The 20074-nt window shown below is 41.2% G+C and overlaps 1 protein-coding gene across 2 annotated transcripts; it reads right to left on the bottom strand.

Annotated features, from left to right (window-relative positions):
* Positions 1-584: 584 nt before the first annotated feature.
* On the bottom strand, positions 585-18450 carry ASNS (asparagine synthetase (glutamine-hydrolyzing)). Of its 2 annotated transcripts, none has more exons than XM_052801603.1 (12): positions 18320-18450; positions 16822-17104; positions 14318-14555; positions 12658-12843; positions 12258-12359; positions 10022-10149; positions 9110-9236; positions 7619-7725; positions 7170-7270; positions 3864-3945; positions 3437-3592; positions 585-2097 (listed from the first exon to the last, which is right to left on the bottom strand). In XM_052801603.1, the coding sequence occupies exons 2-12, from the start codon at positions 17068-17070 to the stop codon at positions 1888-1890; spliced, it is 1686 nt and encodes a 561-aa protein (XP_052657563.1). In that variant the 5' UTR covers positions 17071-17104; positions 18320-18450; the 3' UTR covers positions 585-1887. The 2 variants fall into 2 exon arrangements, with proteins under 2 accessions (XP_052657563.1, XP_052657572.1); XM_052801612.1 differs by having other exon boundaries at positions 16822-17089; positions 18320-18449.
* Between the last annotated feature and the right edge of the window lie 1624 nt (positions 18451-20074).

Genomic DNA, 20074 nt, shown 5'->3' with positions numbered 1-20074 from the left:
CAGCAAACACTGTATTTTTCCTCTGCACATCAGTAAAAAGCTAAAATAATTAGAATCACCAGTCTAGGATCTTCCCTCACTAGGTAAATGGCCAATGTTATGAGGAATTAAAAAAATTAAGGTAGATTTCCTTGAATACCTGACAATGTTGCAGCAGAAAGTGCATTTGAGTAATGACCCCAAAATGTGTTGAGCCTATTTTTACCTCAGGCAAATGCTATTTTCTTATCATTTCAGCCTTGGGAAGTTTACAGTGAGTAGTAAATCTTATCTTTACACATCAGTACCTAATCAACATACTCTATACTCCTCTCCCAAGTCAAAATAGACTTTGCTGCTTCAAAGAAATCCAAAAAGACATGCACATGGCCCTTATGTAAAGAAGGCTGCAGAACATATTACCTTACTCATCATATATTCATAAATAACTAGTATGTGCAAGTTTATGTCAAAATATGGCCACTACTGGCCATAGCTGGACAGTTCATGGGCTCCATGGTACCACCGAGAGGCTTCAGTAACGTTTCTGGAATAGAGATTCAGACGCAGGATTAGCGGGGGAGTAATAAATACACAGTCAGTCATTTTATGAATATTTTAAACCAGAATTGCTTATATTTTATCTTTTAAATAACAATTGGCTTTGGTTTCCTAGTCAAGAGGGACAATAAACTAGACTTCTGTCTTCTTAAAGAGCATGATGCTAATCAAGTCAATCTGCAGCACACATGTATATTTCTTGACCACCCTTATGTTTAAGTTACCTTTAAAAAAGCAGCCCCCATGCCTAAGTAGTTAATAAAAAGTTGTCCTGGGTAAACAGTCATGTGTTTTTCAGTAGGGTATTAGAAGCTCTTGTGGTTTCTGAAGAAGCTTTTTTTCCATTTTTACAAGCAAGGTGTCTGATCCCACTGTCTTCAGTGATGCTTTGTCTGACTAAAATCTACGGTTAACAGGGTTGGTTCACCACACAGTTGGCCACATGCAGCTGAGCAGCAACACGGTCTACCTTTTCATCATACAGGTGGAAAAACTCTCACGGTAAGTGAAAAATGTCTTAAAATACTTAATCATGCAACTTCCATCAGACTGATACAAATCACCTGGTTAACACTCTATTTTCAAGAATAATAAATACATTTAAAAATTGAAGCCCTTGAGTTAGAAACAAAGACGTAACTCGGCTTCTCTTGTCTGTTCTGCTCTTTGATAAGTCACAATATCTTTAGACTGCTGGTATATTTACAACATTCAAAACAGCAAACTGGTGGCTTCACAGTAACAAATAAGATTCCCATTCATTTAAGTAACACCCAGCACCACCACTATTATAAACTCTAGTAAGCAACTCTGCATAGCTATGAATATCTAAATACCTTTTGAAAACCAGACCAAGGTTCTCAGGAATGCTTAGAAAGACATTCAAAATAGAATAATATAGACAGACTATCCAAATCCCACAGCCAGGAACACAAATCACTAAATAACTAGGGTCAAATTCCCCTTTGCTCAGAGGGCCTGCAGCAGTTTGCATCACTTTGCCTTATTCAAGTCCTCAAAACAGAGCTCACGTTAAAATATATTAAACGACGATTAAACGACTGCAAGGCAAATGAATACAATCGACGTCACATAAGGAACAGAGCTGCCAAATAAGGTAGTTCCTTGTCCATAAAGTATTTTCCCAAGAATTACAAAGTTTTGGTACAGCAGGGTGAATTTTTGATAGTACATGAACCACAGAAAGCTCTTATTTCCAACAGCATTGTCAAAATGCATCTTAAAGACCTTTTAAGCTTTAGGTTTGCATAATTTGTTTGTTTTTTTAAAAGCAGAGTGCATGCAAATTGCTTGCAGCACTTCTATTTGGGGGATTATTTCAACAGCCTATTCTTGGGTAGCTGACTTGTAATGCTTCAACGTGCGAGCAGAAGGATCAGTAGCTTTAACCCATCTTGGCATCCAGTAGTGGGGCAGCCAGCTGCTTTGCCCTGAGTAGTGCTTTTCAAAGATCTGGCGGTAGTAATAACTTTCTTTTGTTTTAGGAGGATTGAAAGGATATTTCTCCACTGCCTTTTCCAGCAGAAGGTCATCAACCTATAGACATAAGCAAAACTCAAGTTAAGCTGCAAATACATGTAACTTTCACAAGTTGATTTGCTGCAAGTTAAAGACATGCAAGGCTTTACCAACCACTAAATGCCCACAGGTTTAAAAAAAAAGTGTCTATTCCAGAGGCAGACGTTTCTGCCAGGTCAATTTTTGTCATAGGCTCCCTTGATCTTTATGAACACATAACTATATTTCCAGTCCTGTTAATATTTCTCTCTGCAGTGTATGTGAAGCCTATTTCTCTTTGGGTTACAAGCACCTTTGTTAGTAAGCTCACAAAAACTTCTTTCCTATCCTTCTCTTTGCTGTGATTCAACCGGAACAACTTAAAGCAGTCTTTTTTGCCATGTAAGCAGCTTCCTGGTTTTTTTTTCAGCTCACAGAGAGCTGTTGACTCTGCTTGCTCATAGCAACAAAAGACCTGGGATGCAGAGGCAAAGACACCTGCAGTTGCTAAGGTGGCTAAGAAAGGGAGGATGAATAGTTGCACCAGTTGAGACAATTTCTAAGGCCGCTTCCACTGCCAACATGCTGTCTAACTCCTCACAGCCATGAAATAAATCTGCCCCTACTACACCAATATAGGTTCAGTACAGGCAGCACAACACTGTTGCCTGACCCAGCTACTTTCTTGCCTGAAAGAGAAAGAAAATGGGAAACAAGCAGTTGGTGGTAGGACAGACAAGTACTCGTCCACAGGCTCGACTACACATATTTCTGTATAACAGAGCTCTGGTGTAAACTGGGTGTTATTCCTTTCTCTTGATGATTAAACTACTGTACACCAGAGATGATTATCCTTTGCCCAAAGCCAAAATGCTGTAAGTCTTCATTGGTTAGCAATGCAAGCAGAGGCTTTAAAAAGCAGAAGGCTTAGCTAGGCATGGCTGGGAAAAACGAATGACACAAACAAGAAAGGACATTATAAAGTCATTATGCTGTTACTCAGCTGCAGAGCAAGTTCATGCAAGTGCCTTCAGCTGAAGCAGCTGCTTTGTGTGTAACCCAGAAACTGCGTTTGCTGACACACGATCTAATTTGAAATCCAGATACTTAAGTAATGTTCATTTCCTTACACAGTCATTTGTGTCAGGCTCTAGCATTTCTTTGTATTTAGGATTTCAAATGCCTTTAACCAACTCAGACAGCTAGAAGACCACTGATTATGGTTTATCTTGCTCCTCCACCACAAAGCTCAAATTACTGTGATACCCAGATTTATTCTTCCAACTAAGCATGTGAGCTGCCTCCCCTTGGCAGCCATATCTAATACACCTAAATGTGAAAGACAAAAAAAAAAAAAAAAAAAAAAGTGGTATTGTACCTGTTGATCAATATAGTCCTGAAGAATAGAAAACCAGGATTTCTTTACTGATGCTATACCATCACTGAAAGCTTCTTTGGGTCTCCAGAGTATTTCTTTGGGAAGTAAGTTGGTATCTTCAAAGGACTGTCTTAAAAGGTATTTTTCAATTCCATTCTGTTTGCAGAACAACAAACAATGTTGTGAGTCTCAGGAACTGCAGTACAAAGATCTGGCTTTAAACATCTCAGAAATGGTTTCCTTTCAGAAAGTCTGGTCAGAAAAGGTTTCCCAGTAGTGCAACAATCCAGCAAAATATTTAAGAGCATGCTTGACTTTGGGTATAGACTTAATCACTGAATTCAGCAATTTGGTCATGCTTAGAACACGTATCAGTGAATTTGTGTTCTAATTGTGTACACTTGCGTCCAACCCTAGTTTTACATACCTTTGGGATTCGCAGTTCTGCTGGTAGAGATAAATAATAAGAAGTAAACCGATGATCCAAAAATGGGACTCTCAGTTCAAGACTAAATAGGGGAAATAAATAGAAAAGATACTGAATTAATCCAACAAGTCATCTACTTACAAATTCTGTAACAGTTAAGCTTTCCCTGTCTTTCACATAAACACTAGGTTTTCTGCTCTTACTTAGAAGAAATTTTCCTTGCATATTCATGACTATCTGCATTCAATTCATCAATTTGGAAAGTTAAGTATATGGTCTGCACAGATTAAATAAAGATCTCGATGATTTATGATGCCATCTGCTGGACAGCTTCTAGTACAATGAATTTAAAGACTACAGTCCTGCAGGATTTGCAACAACCGTTGTACCATGTAAGCAAAAACACACTGAAAAAAATCCTGTTGCCCCCAGAGAACTACCAAGTTGCTCACTGGGATTTGCACCAGCATTTGTAAAGATGTCACAGAACCAAGCAAGGATTTCTGCTGTCATTTCTGAAATCCACATTTGTTTGTGTTTTCAAGAAACAATGAAAAGGAGCCTGCATGGACACCATTAAGCTATTGGCTACTGATTCTGCAGCATTTGCACAAGTTCTCTCCTATACCAGTGGCAGGTAGACACGAACAAAGTCTTTCTGCTTACATTCTTTTATGCATACCATGGCTTCTAAGGACACAGAAGGCAACAAATAAAATTACAGTAACTGTGTCTTCGGTAGGAAGAACCCCTCTCAGTGTGTTTCCTCAAGAGACTGTATGCTGCCCAGCTTCAAAGTCAAATGGAGATGTTATACTGCATTGTAGTAATTTCATTGTCTCTGTAGCTTCTCCTCTGATAAAAAGCTTCAACTACTTCAGGTAATACCCATCTTCCCAAAAAAAAGTATCATCATTCAGCAGTCAAGTACTGAGGCTCAGTTTCCACATATACTGACAAGATTTCCCTTGCAAGTCTTTCCTTACAGTTATTTTTTTCTAACTGATAAAGGTACTTTCATCATTTCCTCTCTACTCTTTCCTCTCCCTCATCATCATCTCCTTCATCTTTTCCTTCCTCCTCATTATTTCCTTTCCCTTTTCTCCATAAATCTGAACACCTTAAATTCAGTTTTAATTTGTTAATACAAGGGTTCTTTCTTCCTAGCAGTGCTGTGAAGCTGACCCCAGCTTCTCTTCAAGAAATGGCAACTCTCCAAAGAAGAGCAGCCAGATATTGAACAGCCTTGGTTGGATATGTGGCCAAACTTTCTAGCACAAAACAAATTATGAGGCAAATGGCAGGCCTCCTGCACCCTGTCCATCTTTTATATAGGAAAGAGAAACCTAAGATATTTATAAAAAAACAGGCAAGTCATTTTGTGGCAGGATCAACATACAATGCAAGTTTCCCAATAGGTAAGTTGTTTGTTTTGCCACAGGTACCATCTTTTTCTCATCTACAGCCAGCTTCTCAACAATATTCTCCTTTTAATTAAGGTACTTCTTTAGTAAAATAATGCTATTTTTTGCAGTGTGCAATTTGGTGATTCTTTAAGATATCGGTCACACAGATTGTATCCTAACATCTCTTTATTACAGTCAGCTACCCGACTCAATGCACATACTTTTCCTCTTTCAGTACGTTTTTCTAATTCTTCATACACATGCTGATTATCAGATTCAGGATTCCTCTTTGTCTAAACCTCAAAAAACCCCAAAGTCAAATACAACTTTGCCTTCCCTCTTTAACTCTGTATATTTATGTTTCTAATTCACTGCTTCTATAAAGACCAGTACTATCCCAGCTAAAAGATACTCCTGCATCAGTTGGCAACACAGTGGGCCCTATAGTCACAGAAGACCAGATTAAATTTTGCAGTGTGGTTTGCTGTTGCTCTAATTCCTTCAGGCTACAACTTCAATTTCATCTTGGCATACAAATCCCCAGCAGTCTTTTGCTTCAGAATCAAGAGCTACTCTAAGCAGATGCAATTAATCAAGAGGTACTGTAAGCAGATGCAATTAGATTCATAGTGTCACTCCTCCTCTCTTACTGTTAAGAAACAGCACCCAAATCCACTGTCTTTCCTCATCCGCTAAAACTTTCTTTGGTAAAACATTGTCTGTAGCAATCGCAACAGCAAGTTTGCCTTGCAGTGTTTAGAACAGAAACGTGATTGATGATTACTCTGAAGACCAGATTTGCCTGCCCCGTAGACTGCTAGCCCTCATAGAATCATAGAATGGTTTGGGTTGGAAGGGACATTAAAGACCATCTAGTTCCAACCCCCCTGCCATGGGCAGGGACACCTTCCACTAGACCAGGTTGCTCAAAGTCCCATCCAACCTGGCCTTGAACACTTCCAGGGATGGGGCATCCACAACCTCTCTGGGCAACCTGTTCCTGTGCCTCACCATCCTCACAGTAAAGAGCTTCTTCCTTACATCTAATCTAAATCTACATTCTTTCAGTTTAAAGCCATTACCCCTTGTCCTATCACTACACGCCCTTGTAAAAAGTCCCTCTCTGCCCTTCCTGTAGGCCCCCTTTAGGTACTGGAAGGCCGCTATAATGTCTCCCCGGAGCCTGCTCTTCTCCAGGCTCAACAATCCCAACTCTCTCAGCCTTTCTTCATAGGGGAGGTGCTCCAGCTCTCTGATCATCTTTGTGGCCCTCCTCTGGACCCAATCCAACAGGTCCACGTCCTTCTTATGTTGGGGCCCCCAGACCTGGACGCAGTACTCCAGGTGGGGTCTCACCAGAGTGGAGCAGAGGGGCAGAATCACCTCCCTCGACCTGCTGGCCAGGCTTCTTTTGGTGCAGCCCAGGATACGGTTGGCTTTCTGGGCTGCGAGCACACATTGCCAGGTCATGTTGAGCTTCTTGTTAACCAACACCCCCAAGTCCTTCTCCGCAGGGCTGCTCTCAATCTGTGCTTCATGCTGTGCTTCCCACCCATTCAGAGCACACCCTGAGTGCCTGTGCATATCTGGAATGTTAGCAATGCCTGTTCTACCAAGGCAGGTGGTATCTTGAGTTATAGTAAGATACAGAGCTCAAGCAGACTATGGGGTGCACCCCATTTGCTACTACTACGATGAAGACCGATGATCATCTTAGAGTAGTTTAGACCCAGACAGTAGGAATTATCCTGCATCACAATATTCTGAATCACTCAGTAATTCAAACAGTAACAAGTCAACAATTAACTGTTGTAATTTCCTCAACAGCAGCTGAACTTTTAAGATCTTCTTAGGCTTTTAAATCACATGAGTCCTCAGCATCCAAGAGACTATGTCTTACCCATGTGCTGCAGTAGTTCTGTCCGCACGAAGTACATCAAACAGATAGAGCTCCTTCAGAAGCCTCTCGCTCTCTTCTGCAGCTTCTTCGGGAGATGGCGCCTGCAACCAGACATAAGCATGTAGCACACAGACATAATACAGCTGCACTGAGGGAACCATTACTTGCTGTCCTGTGTTTGAGTTATAGTGATCACTGAGTGGTCTAGAACTAGCAAAGACTACATACAAGAAATAACAGTCTCAGGAATTCTGAAGTTTAAAAAAAAAAAAAGTTATTTTTTAGGTGATTAAATTAAATCCCTTGGATTTTATGCCACCTCAGGGGAAAGTCTCAACAAATAAACAGCTGTGAAAACTCTCAAACATAACACCTTAAAATCTCAGAGGTTTTCCGTTGAAGGGGAGAACGAGCAACTCAGGGGCTTTCTGTATAGGGAATATAATTACCTTATGGAAATATATATATCCTTGTGTCAGCTCATCTGATCCTTCTCCTGAAAAAATGACCACACTGTCTGTTTTCTTCCGTATATATTTGGAGACAAGATACATACCTTAAAAAAAAAAAGTATAAAGTTATTAAAATACAGCTACATGTATGATGCTATACACAGCTAGTACAGTTTTAAATTCGGCATTTTAGAAGTTCCTCTCCTACACTACTTTCTTCTGTAGCAAACAACTGCAATATGCTAAAATAACAATTCATTGTTATTCAAAGCCATCAACAGCCACACTAACTAAAGTGCTGCAAATACATCTAAACTGTGTACTTACTCTTAACCCTCAAAATATCAGAAAGATGTGTCTGTCTGATGCTGGGAATGCTGGAGGATTCCCGCAGGAACACACAGAGGAGTTGTTCTGACTCAGTTCAAAATTAAGCCCATGATTAATTCCAGTACAGTCCTGAAAAAACCTAGCTTTGGAGAACAAAACTACCAGCAAAAGTTCCTGTTTAACTCTCTGCCACTGCAGGTTGAACTGGATGAAACCCTTTTTTCAATTATTTTTTTGTAAAGAATTATTTATTAATCAGAATTATGCCTTCCCCTCATTGCATCTATCCAAACAATATGGGTTTATAACAAAAGTATTAGAGATCTAACGAAAAGGATCTAGTTCATTATTTCTCATACTAAGCAGCAATCACAAAGAAAGATGATATATGAAAAGCTGGCTTTATTTTTTAAAGAAACACTTTCAATATTTCACATTGCGAAGTCCTATCTTCATGTACTAAATTACAGGCAGGGACCTGGATTTTCAAAACTGTGTTGCCTATTTGGCTTATTAACTTTTTTTACAATGTTTTAGGCTGACACAAGATTAACTGGGTAAAATGCCGTAGCTGGCATTACACAGAAGGTCACACTGGATTAGGGTTTTTCATTCTTATCAGGTTGGCAACCCTTTGCAAGAAGCTGCTGGTGACTTCCTTTGTTTCTCAGAATCAAGCATACTTTATAAGAAGTCTACCTGGCTTGAGTGCACATGTGTTACTAGAAGGTGACAAGAAATACTTCACTTTAGTATTAAGATTATGCAAGGAAAGGGTAATCATAACCGTTTTGCTATCATAACATTCAGTACCTCAGATAACCTGTGAATTTTCCCCCTTCCTCCAAGGTTCATACTTATCAGAGCAGAAAACCTAGACCTGTAGATCTAACGTTTCTTCTTCAAATAACTTTTGGTTTTCATCCCAAAGCTTCAGGAACAGATCTTGACAATTGTTTTGTACAGTCAGTGACTCTGAAACTAATAACTGCTTTTGCCTCAGTGTGGTATCACACACAAGACTGCAAAGCAGAACGTGGGAGTCCCGGTTCCCAGATTCTGTGACAGCTAAAGGATCTAATAGATGACTACATGATTTTACATAAAATTTTATTTGGGCGATATAAAGCAAAGATTGCGATTAAAAAAAAATCTTACCAATTGAAGCTCTTATTGTTGTTATATCATAGGTTTCCAAGGAGAAGATAACCTCCTCTATTGCCTGAATTCCCTCTTCAGAATTAAATATTACTTCATGATGTTCACTGCCTATATGTGCTGCCACCTGTTTGTAAAAGGTCACAATAATGTATTGCTTTTCAATTAAAACATTTTTTAAACATACCTTGTGTTCAAAACACACACACACATAGTGAAAGCACCAGCTCCCTTCTGCCACAGTGAGAATTACATGACATTAGGCCAAGAAAAGATGATACTGTAGCAGCCCCTCTGACTTGCAGTGGCGCATTCACCACAGGGAACACAGTCTCCGTAATTACAGTGTTCAATCATGATTACAACAGACCATCCAACTGCTTGCCCAAAGCATAACAGAATCTGTAGAGGCTCTAAATACTTCATATATTTGCCCAGAAGAGAAAAAGCAGTTCAAAAGCCGTAACAGCCTGGATACCTAAAGGGTACCCCAGATGCCAAACTGTTTGTACAAGGCTCTTAATTCGGTAAACTGATGATTAACTTACAATATTTAACATATAGACAAATGCCATAGCATAGGAATCATAGCATGGAGATTTACCCTAAAACACAGAGGCAGAATTGAGACAACTCCGAAGTACCATCCTTTTGGTAACAATGCAATGGGAGTCTGTCAGGAAAGTCTTCCAAATGCAAGAGAAAGCAAGTAAGGCTCAATTATCTCTTTTGTAAGATTTAACTAAGCAGCAAATGTTGTACTAAATGATTTACTGCAAACTCAATTTACATCACAGCAATACATGAATATTCAGTGTTACTATTAAAACCATACCATGAAGTTAGCACCATTAATACACACTGTTTAGCATTCAGCAGCTCAGAACAAACTGAAAGCAATGCTTACTATACCTTTCTGGCAGCCAGTAAGTCGGGACTGTTTTCCATTCCAATTGCAAAGGTTTGTAATGGATAATTGATGTTGATTTCTTTCATCAGTTTCAGAAGAACAGCTGCAACCAAGCTGGAATCTAAGCCCCCTGCCAAGAGAACAAATTATTTGGTTAGGTGTTTGACTGTTTTTTTTGTTTCCCCTTAAGGACACTGAATCTAGATAGTGGAATCTCCTGAGTGGACTTCATTTTTAAGCCATGTGAATCCAAGGTACTTCTTGTACAAGTGCACATTTACCTCTGCTTAACAAGAGAATCAGGCAACTTTAGTGGAACATCTTCAGTAACAGTTGTTAGTACTTTTGGTGTCAGAAGCATCAGTGGAAATCCTTCTTTAAGATACACAGAAAGTATTCCGAAAACATTGTACCACAACAGAACATGCCCCTTCTAAACTCCGCTATAATGGGATTTAGTCTCCATTTCAAAACTGCTCTCTGTCCTCTTCCTACCTACACATTTGATACTCTACTGACAGAACTATGTAATTTTTTTTTGGTTTGCTGTTTGAATAAAAAAGAATTAAGTAAAAGAACAGAATGTTTAGTGTAAGGATTCCACTCTTCCCCAATCATTTTTCAAAAGTGAAAAGGTTCACCAGTGACATTCTTTTTTTTTAAATCCTCTTCCTTCTCAGAGGGGGACAGTGGAAAGATTTGAACAGTTTGGAAAACAAATGGAAAATAAAACCGAGAGATGTGCAAACTGCTTATATGTACCCTAAGGCTCCACCTTCTTATTCTCATGAGCTAGTTCTGCTAATCCTTGACTAGTTCTACTTGCTGCTCCCCTTTGAAGTACTGAGCAAAACACAGTACCTGTCCTCCCACACCTGCCTGCAGTTCTGACAAGCATGAGGCAAAATCCTCTTCTCTTTGTTTCCTACAGTCTGCATGTGGTTTTTCAGCTGAGTGCATTAGCATTCATTCCCACCCCGATCCCCTTTGCGGGCATGCTACCTTGTAAAAAAAAAAAAAATCTCCTTCTCTAGAAATTACATGCAGAGTCTGAGAAAAGGAGAGCACAGAAATCGAACTGAGTGCCTAGGATGCAGAAATCAGGGAAATCAAAACCTGAGTTTCCACTGTGAAGTTGCAGAACTCCCTCTGTGACTGGAAACAAAAGAACTTCTCCAACTGTGATGCTCCAAGCATACTCAAAATTGTGAAGCACTGAGATACTCTGGTATTATACCAGCATGGGCACTTAGTTTTGCTACTAATACATTCTGCATGTGCATCTGAGGAGCTGCTGACTACCTTCTAATTTGGGTTTTGAACATGCTTTCTACTGAGGCTGGGATCTTCCAACTGTGTATTTCCCTGTTTCATTTACCTCCTTCCTACTTTTTATGATGCCACAGTAAGGAAATGGTCCAACAGTATCTCCTAGTCAGTTCTCTCTCATTCAAATGCATATTTAATAGGGTTCATGATAAATGAGTGTAATTACTGATGTTCAATGAATGCATGAACAGCATATCAGAACTCTAACTACACGTACAAAGTGCTACAAAACCACACTAAATAAGACGTCAGTCCCATGGCTACAAAGCCTTACCTCTGTAAAGTACCTCTGTAACACTGAACCACCATATCACAACACCGATCAGCTAAGTCAGTGAACAACTTCCTGTACCACAAGCTATTACCTCACCTGAAAAAGAGTGTAGCAAATAATTTTGGTCCAGATGGTCCCCTGTAATTTGGTAAATCAAGGGCATTCTAGGATGGAGGCTACAGCAAAGAAGGTGACAAGTATGAACTTCACTTCCTCCTGCTATCTGAAACATGCCAAGGTTTTTCTTCTATGCTCAATCTGAGCAAAGTGAATATAATAATTACATTTTCAACACCAACTTAAGCACAAATCTCATATATTTAAGAGTATATTGGGTGATTTTTCAATAAGAATATTATATTTCTTTCCTCTTAGTTAAAAATGGTCAGTGTCTCAACAAGCCAGCATCCCAGCCTAGAGTAACCTTTAAAAGCATAAGACTTTCAAGATACTTGTTAACTGGAAAACTTTATCACAAACGAACAAGTTCTCTGTTCTCTGCTCTAAAAAGTGAATGAAGATTCAGATCACCTCAGGTACAGCACAGCAGAACAGTCAGTATGCTTTCCTCTAACTAGCAGAGGATGGGCAAAAGAGAGAGAGGACACAGAATTATTGTGATTCTTGCTACTTACCTGACAGAAGACAACCAATCCTTCTGTGAGCCATCAAACGTTTTCTAACAGCATTTTCAAAGAGAATACGGATGTTGCTTTTCACAGTTTCAAGATCAAAGCCTGTCCAGAAAAAAAAAGAGGAAACAAATTCAAGAAGTATTACTCAGACTTTGCTGGATTATGCTACTAGGAAACAAAGATATTTGTCTGAATTTCCTTTGATAATGAGGGCATGCAAGTTCATCTTTGTACATGACTGCCTACAAAACCAGTTCTTAAGTCCCTACATTATAAAGGTTCTTCCAGTTTTTTTTTTAAATGGCACTTTTTTAAACCAATCAATGCAAATTTTATATTCAAAGATTATAATTTTTTCACTTTTTAATCAAAATAAGTAGCAAATGCTTTGCTGTACTACCTGAAGGCAGAGTTTCCACTGTATCACATGCAACATGGAGTGGTTCATCTTTATAGCTATGAAATTTTACTAATTCCACTGATGCAACCTTGCCAGAGGGCTTTAAATCCAACACTTCATAATGACCTGGGAGAAACGGTTCCACTTTAGGACATAAGGATGTTGAATGCTTTAAGTTGATAAGTCCTACAGATAAAATGAGAAAAAAAAAAAGTCAGAGTTTTTGACCTAGGATAGTTAAGTCATACCTCACTCAACAGCCTCTGTACTAAAACTACACACAAATATTTTCTCCAGGTCCTAAATTTGGTATTAAAAAATATCATTTTGAGTCAGAGTCTGCCCTGGCTAGAGCATGATTCTGCTTCTGGCAGGCTGCACACAGCCATCTCAAGCTGAGACAGATAGCAGAGAAAGGAAGCCAGCAAGTTTTACTAATTGGCAAGTAGCAATTCAGCCCCATGAACATTAAGAAGAGCACTTTTCTTACTGACTACATGATATCCTGGTCAAGGTGTCATATGCTTACGAGAATTCAGATGACAATTGAGAACAGATTCTGTGTTTAAAATCAAGTGTAGTCAAGCTAACAAGGGGTTTGTAATAAAACTACATCACTGAAGTGATTGCTTAATTGACATTGATTTAGTGATTTCATAACTCATCAGCTCCAGACTGATCTACACCACTGCTAATGAATGCCAAGAATCAGACTTGTAGACAAACCTCATTTCCATTCCTCTTGGGAAAGAGGATGTTTTGCACCTGCTGGTCACTTAGATGCCCCTTGAGGAACGCCACAAAAGAGATACTGAATTCGTGTTAGAAAGGGACTGGTAATTCACTGTGATGGTTATAGGACACAGTCCCTAAAGTATTCACTTCCCTTCTTCCTCCCCAAAAAGCAGAGATGGTACGGCTCTTAGTACCAGTATGTAGTACTACTATTAGAGGAGTCGACCTACATTGGAGTCTGATAATAAAATTGATATACGGTAAATGGGAAAGACACAAATAATCGTGAAAGCCAATTTTAGCCAAAGTGCATTTCAGGCAATAAACTCCCTTTTGGCACTGTTTGGATTTGTTTATCCAAGTGTCAAGACTAGAAATAATTAGTTAAGAAAAAAAAAAAGTAGTGAATGTGTCATCTCGAAAGAAAAAAATCATCAAATTAAGTAAGTGCCACTAGAAAATTACCCAATGCTGCAGGAAATTTCAGTAGGGTTTTAAAATTCTTGGCTTTTACAGATTAGCAGTTCTTGTGGCATTATTTCCCAGTTCACCATAGAACACCAGGAACAAATTCTATAATTTATCATAGCATAAATCTAGCCTAACTCTATACACTACATTTAACTTTGGGGTAACATAAAACATCTTGGGCTCAATACTGCTATGATTCCAGAACACAAAGAATTATAAAATTAAATAAGCAAGTTATTTTAGAGATATTAAGGACAATTAAACATCTTAGAGGTTTACTGTCTGTGGTTTTTGTTTTAATAACGTGTAGTTCTTATACTACTAAATATAGTTCATTTATTACTGAACTTACAGTTCACTTTCTCTTCACACTTAGAAGAAAAGCCTGACAAAGAAGTTTGTCTCCGACAACAATACCTAAGATTATGTAGGCGCTAAACACAACTGGTTTTACCTTTTGCCTCAGAACAGACACCCAAAAATCCATCATCAGTCAGCACCTTGAAAAGTGGTCTGACTCCATAAGTATCTCTTGCCAGAAACACTTTTCTGTTTGCAGTGTCCAGAAGAATGAAAGCAAATACACCATCTAGCATGGATGCAGTTTGTTCTATTCCTCCTCTGTTGTAAAGATGAAGGATAACCTCACCATCCACTAACGTTTGAAATTCAAATCCAAACTGCTTCTGCAACTAAGAAAAAATATGAAGAAAAACTTGAATAAGCATTTGCAAACATTGACTGCTTATTAATTGAAAAAACATCATTCATGTAATTGTTTAATAAGAAAAACTGATTTTTTTTTTTTAAATCACAGTTCAAAAGTTATATAGACATTTCTGACAAAGAAGGAAATGAGGCTTTTGTGTTCGAAATATTATCCAGGATCATCTCTCAGACACTGTAGATTGACTCTGCAGTCTTAAGCAATTCACATTATGGCAAGTTTTCATGGATACATCTCTATCTGAGGATGTCAAACTGCAAACCCATGACCCTGGTCTTCAGAAGCACTAGCCTCCCCATTTCCCACAGACAAAAGGCAGAAGCAGGCAGCCACTGCTTCTAAAAAAACCAACTCCAAACAGGACCAGAAACAAAGACATCATTTATCGTAGTCTCAAATCACTTGGTGCCACTTTCTTATCAGATAATAATAACATTTACATAAACCCCTCCCTGCCCCAAAACACATAGACACTGGTAACATCTCTGCAGAGTAAAGTACTTCAGAAATAAACTTTGGTTTACTTATGCAGTCACTGCAATTCCCCAGTGGTTGTTTTTTTTTTATGCACAGAGAATTTCCTTCTGCCTAATCTTCCTCCATTCCTCTAACTAACCTTTTCACTCTGCCTGTGCAGATGGAGTGGGGGAAGAAGAAATTAGCTGTCAGACTTAAGTCAGACCAAATATTCTTCATGTTCTTGCAGCGCTACTCTTAAAGTCCTTTCAATATCTACCAGACAGGGGGAAAGAGGAGGTTTCAATAAAACACTAACAAGCCAAGAAACCCCACAAAACCAACACTTTAGCATTTTAACTTAAGTTCTTTGGTTTTAATTGTTATTTACGGGGCAAAGTCTTGGATCAAACCGAGTCAATATCGAAATAACTAAGTCATTGCCCTAAACAAGATGCCTGTTGCACCAACAATCCTTTCCTGGGTAGGTTTCAGCCACAAGCCTGAAAGAAAAATCTCTTTATAAAGAAAGAGGGTACATAATGTAGTGAGACCAACCGAACAAATTCCTCCAGATAACCATGCAACTTTTGCATAATTGAAGTCCCCTTATGATTGTGTGTGTAGCATGATTGAGAGTAATTCTTACTGCTTTCAACAGCAGAAGAACCACAATGCAAAACACAACAAGTACTACAGACTGTTGGTACAATACATTTCACGTGTACTGCAGGGCAAAGTGTACCTCACCTTTCAAACAGACAGATACTTAAGAATTGGGGGACAGGGGGAGCAGAAATCTGCCTATTCAGTCAAATTCCCAATGACTGTACTGACATCACTGACAGCAGCCTGACTCTGACTTCAAAAATGTGATGTTAGAAGTACTAAGACATCTCAGATTATTCACACGTTTCTGATACTACCACGCTCAGTTTATGATTCATTTTAAGCATTCAATTTCAGCATGATTCAGAAACAGTCACAATTGTAAGCTGCTTTATACGCCAAATTTGGATGATCTGAATCACTTCCGAGTAACACAGGCAGCATGGACATCTCAGCACAGGGATTGAGGCACACAGACGATGATCAGCAGCAGTATCGCACCCATCAGGGACATTCAGACACGTTAGGAAGTAAGTACAGAGTTGCTGCTTGTTTTGTGCCCGAGAGACTTCCTTAGGTGGCCCTCAAAATCCCCACAAAGCATCTGCCTTAAGCTGCAGACCCCTAAGGACTTTGGTGGCATACTGGAAACATCTCCCTAGTGCTTGTTGCTTTCACATAAATACATAAGCATGCATGCTATACATTAATATATTATAAGTGACATATCCTATCTAGATCAATATGCAGAAATAAAAATGCAATACCCAACAGCTTGGAGAATGACCCAAAATAACTGAAGAGCAAGACAGTCTAAAAGCATTTGCATTATAAAGAGAGAAGGGAAGACAGAGGCTTGGAATTCCCCTCCCCAAGAGATAACGAAGAATGCACCTTTATTTTAAACTGATCAAACCTGAAGATACAAATACTTATTGCCCTTGTTGTCAATTAAAAAATTATTTTTCAGTATCAAACAGTAAGTATATTACTAAGCCACCACAGATTCACAGCTCACGGAGATAATTTACTTCCTTTTAAACACTAGTCATTTGATAACTTTTAAATTTTTTTCTGATATTGCAGTCCACCACATTTTAAACATTTTCTTTTTTTGGGGAAAAAAAAAATTTAAAAAAAAGCCACGTGATCCATACAACACTTACCTGTTTGAAATTGTAGATTTCTCCGTTGTAACACAGCCACAGATATGGGAATTTCTTCACCCGGATAGGCTGCATACCATATAACTGATCAACAACCGCAAGGCGGTGGAAACCAAAACAACAGTTGGTGAATCCATTGACGTTCTCAAAACGAAACGCGTCGGGACCTCTGTGTGCTATCTTCATGGCACTTAGACACTGGACAGAAAGGCATTCATCACTCCCAAACAGGGCCCAGATACCGCACATTGTGAGGCTGTTGATCTACCTGAAAGTGGACAACCTGCTCAATAAAGACATGAACATTATAAGCAAGAGCTGACACCTAGAAAACACAAATAACAAATACAGGCTATTAATCGCTTAGCAGTCAAGAGGACTGATCAAGAGAATAGCAGACTTTACTAACACGAGGTAACACCCCGTTTGCACAGAATAATATGATAAGCAAACTTTGGCCAGCAAGAAATTAGGCTTAAGTTTACCTTTAGGTACACCAAGGTTGTCTATGATTTTTTTTACAGAGCACAGATAGAACAAATCATTAGCGGGCAGCGGGTATGATCTGTTGAAGTAACATCACCTCAGCAGAAATGTTAACAGTCCTTTCAGTTTGCGGCCTTTCAGTATATAAAAAAGAGGGCTTATAATATAGAAAGATGGAGAGGGGCATTTTAACAAGGCCTGTAGTGACAGCACAAGGGGCAACAGTTTCAAACTGAAAGACGGGAGGTTTGACTAGGCTTCCCCAGCACAGTGGCAGGCCCAGACGAAAAAGGTGTGGAGGGAGCAATGCTGGTGCAGTGCCGTGCTCCCCGCAGCATGCCTTTTCCAGCCCCGGTGACCCTGGAGATAGAGGCCTTGTAGCTCTCTGAGCCCTCACTAATGGCAGAGGTGGGCTGGGGCTGGGGACCTACAGGTCAAGTGATGGCACCGGGGACCTCAGTCCAAGCCCCAAGCTGCCACTGGGGTTAGAGTTCAGAGAGCCACAAAGCCTACAGCTCCAGGGACACCGGGGCTGGAAAAGGCACGCCGAGGGGACCACGGCACCGCACCAGCACTGCTCCCTCCGCGCCTTTCTCATCTGGGCAAGCGATGGCGCTGGGGACCTCAGCCTCCGCACATGGAGCTGGGCTTTCCCGCCAGCTGGGGCGGCTTCCGGGTGCCCCACGGCCTCCGGGGCTCTTCTAAGAGGCGACCGCAGGCGCCCGCGGCAGGTTCCCGCTGCCCCCCCGGGCCCCCCTCCACACGGCCGCCCCTTCCTCCGGCGGCTGCAGCGCACCCCGGGCCCGCCGCGCCCTCGCTCACAGGCCAGGGCAAGGCGCGGAGGGGCCGCCCGGCGGCGGGGCGAGGGCGGCGGAAGGCCGGGTGCCGCGGCCGGCATCCCCCGAAGGCCGCCCGGCGCGGCTGCGCTCGGCCCGCGAGCCCGGCGGCGCCCGCCGGCCCTGCTCGGCGCGGCCCCGCCGCCGAGAAGCCGCCGCCCGCTCCGGTGCCTTACCCCGTCCTGACCGCCGGCGCCGGGAGAGCCGCCGTCCTTGCCGCGGCGGGTGATGAAGAAGGCGGCTCCCGCCGGCACCGGCCCCTCCCCCGCCGCCTGCTGCTGTTGAAACCCGCCGCGAAGTTTCATCATGCGCCTCCCCGCCCTGCCGCCGGGCCGGGGGCCGGGGCCTGTCCTCGCACGCCGGGCCGGCGAGGGTAGCTGAGGCCGGGCCCGGCCCGCGGCCCCGGCTCGGGGAGCCCCGCGGCAGGCCAAGAGATCCGGGGTCTGCCACCTCCGTCGGACCGCTGCGAGGAAAAGGACGCCCCGCCGGGCACTGCTGGGCTCCCGAGGCTGCCTCGAGTTGTGTCGTGTAAAGGCAAAAGAGCTCGGGCGCCTGCACGTGGTTGCCGTAAAGCTGCTGTATTTGGTTTGGGAGAGAGAGAGCCTGCAAAGCTTACGCCTTTGGAAGCATTTACTGAGGACTCAGGATTTTGCTGTGCAAAACTCGGTTTTGAGTAATAGATGCTATGGGTAAAAAGGGATTTTGGTGCCTCCCTGAACTTCATTATCGGACGTTTTGCCTTTGAGAGTGCTAAAAGTAAATTAAATTCAACTCTGAAGACTAGGATGTGAAGTGCTAAATATAAGCCTTAATTCTCCACCCATACTGCGAGAGAGCCATTAGTAGTAATTTGCATGCAGTGCGCTTTCATAGCTAGCTTTAGTGGGCTTTGTGTACAACTGCAGTGCTATGCATAAGTTCTTCAGGTTATGCAGACTGTCAGCAGTTAAGTGTGGTCTGTGTGTAGAATTTTAAAAGCACCTTTAAGAAGCCGTTAAAAGGATATTTTTCGGCTTTAGAAGGAAAAATGTGTTGAAGCATCCTGTGCATGAGAAGTAGACTCCAGCGCTGATCAGGAGTAGATGTAGGAGGTTTCTGTTCAGCACAGCTTCACCTGAACACAGGACTGGCCTTGGCAGAGGCAAGGCTTTGGGCAGCCTGCAGATGCCATGTGTACAGTCCTCAGAGCTGTGCACGGCCTGGAAGAGCAGAGTGAAAGTGCAGGCAATGGCACACTGAGTCACTGCTCACAGAAGAGTAGTGGTTGTGCTGGGGAACACCCTATATCTTGCTTTTTTTCCAGAGATCTAAACGTCACAAACTCTGCATTTTTAAAAACTACAAGAAATAACAGACAAACATTGTATTAACCTAGGTTGTTTTGGTTTTGGGTTTTTTTGTCAGAGACTTTTGTAAACAGCTTTCTTTACATCTTCTTTTCTCCACGCAGAGAAAAGAGTTTTGGATAAGTCTGCTTAGGCTTAAATTGTTGTCTGGACATTTTCATTTTATGAGCAATTCCTGGTTCATAACTAGAGCTCATACAGTGCTTTATGATAGTAAGTCACAAACCATTTGGTAAACTAAGGATCTTTTCATGGAGAAGCTGAAGCAGGGAGGATGAGAAGTAACTTGCAGAAAGTGGCCTGGTAAGGCTGGGCAAGCACAGCCAGGGAAGAGTGAAACCTCTTAAGTCCTCATTAATGTCTGCATCCTTAGGGCATGCTGGGTAACAGCCACATATTTATCCTCCCCTTTACTACCACTTCTAAAAACTGGGGATAACTGCTGCATTTTACTATGTCTTCCATGTTTAATCCCCTATTTTAATGGAGTTGATGATGTTATATATGGGACTAATGGCAGAAATACCACATACGGTCTGTTTTTAAACACTGGCAATGTTACTGTTTGATAGTTACAGTAGCATA

This window comes from Harpia harpyja, chromosome 1 (genome assembly GCF_026419915.1).
Source record: "Harpia harpyja isolate bHarHar1 chromosome 1, bHarHar1 primary haplotype, whole genome shotgun sequence".
NCBI lineage: Eukaryota > Metazoa > Chordata > Aves > Accipitriformes > Accipitridae > Harpia > Harpia harpyja.
The sequence above is the reverse complement of the archived record's forward strand: the minus strand, read 5'-3'. Positions and strand labels throughout refer to the sequence as shown.

Excerpts from the sequence above, each read along its gene's own strand:
- ASNS (XM_052801603.1), bottom strand. The coding sequence starts at position 17,070 with ATGTGCGGTATCTGGGCCCTGTTTGGGAGTGATGAATGCCTTTCTGTC. Across the intron at positions 10,150-12,257 it reads GATTGGTTGTCTTCTGTCAG|GGGGCTTAGATTCCAGCTTG; the intron begins GTAAGTAGCAAG and ends TTCTCTTGGCAG. Across the intron at positions 3,593-3,863 it reads CAGAACTGCGAATCCCAAAG|AATGGAATTGAAAAATACCT; the intron begins GTATGTAAAACT and ends TTCTGCAAACAG.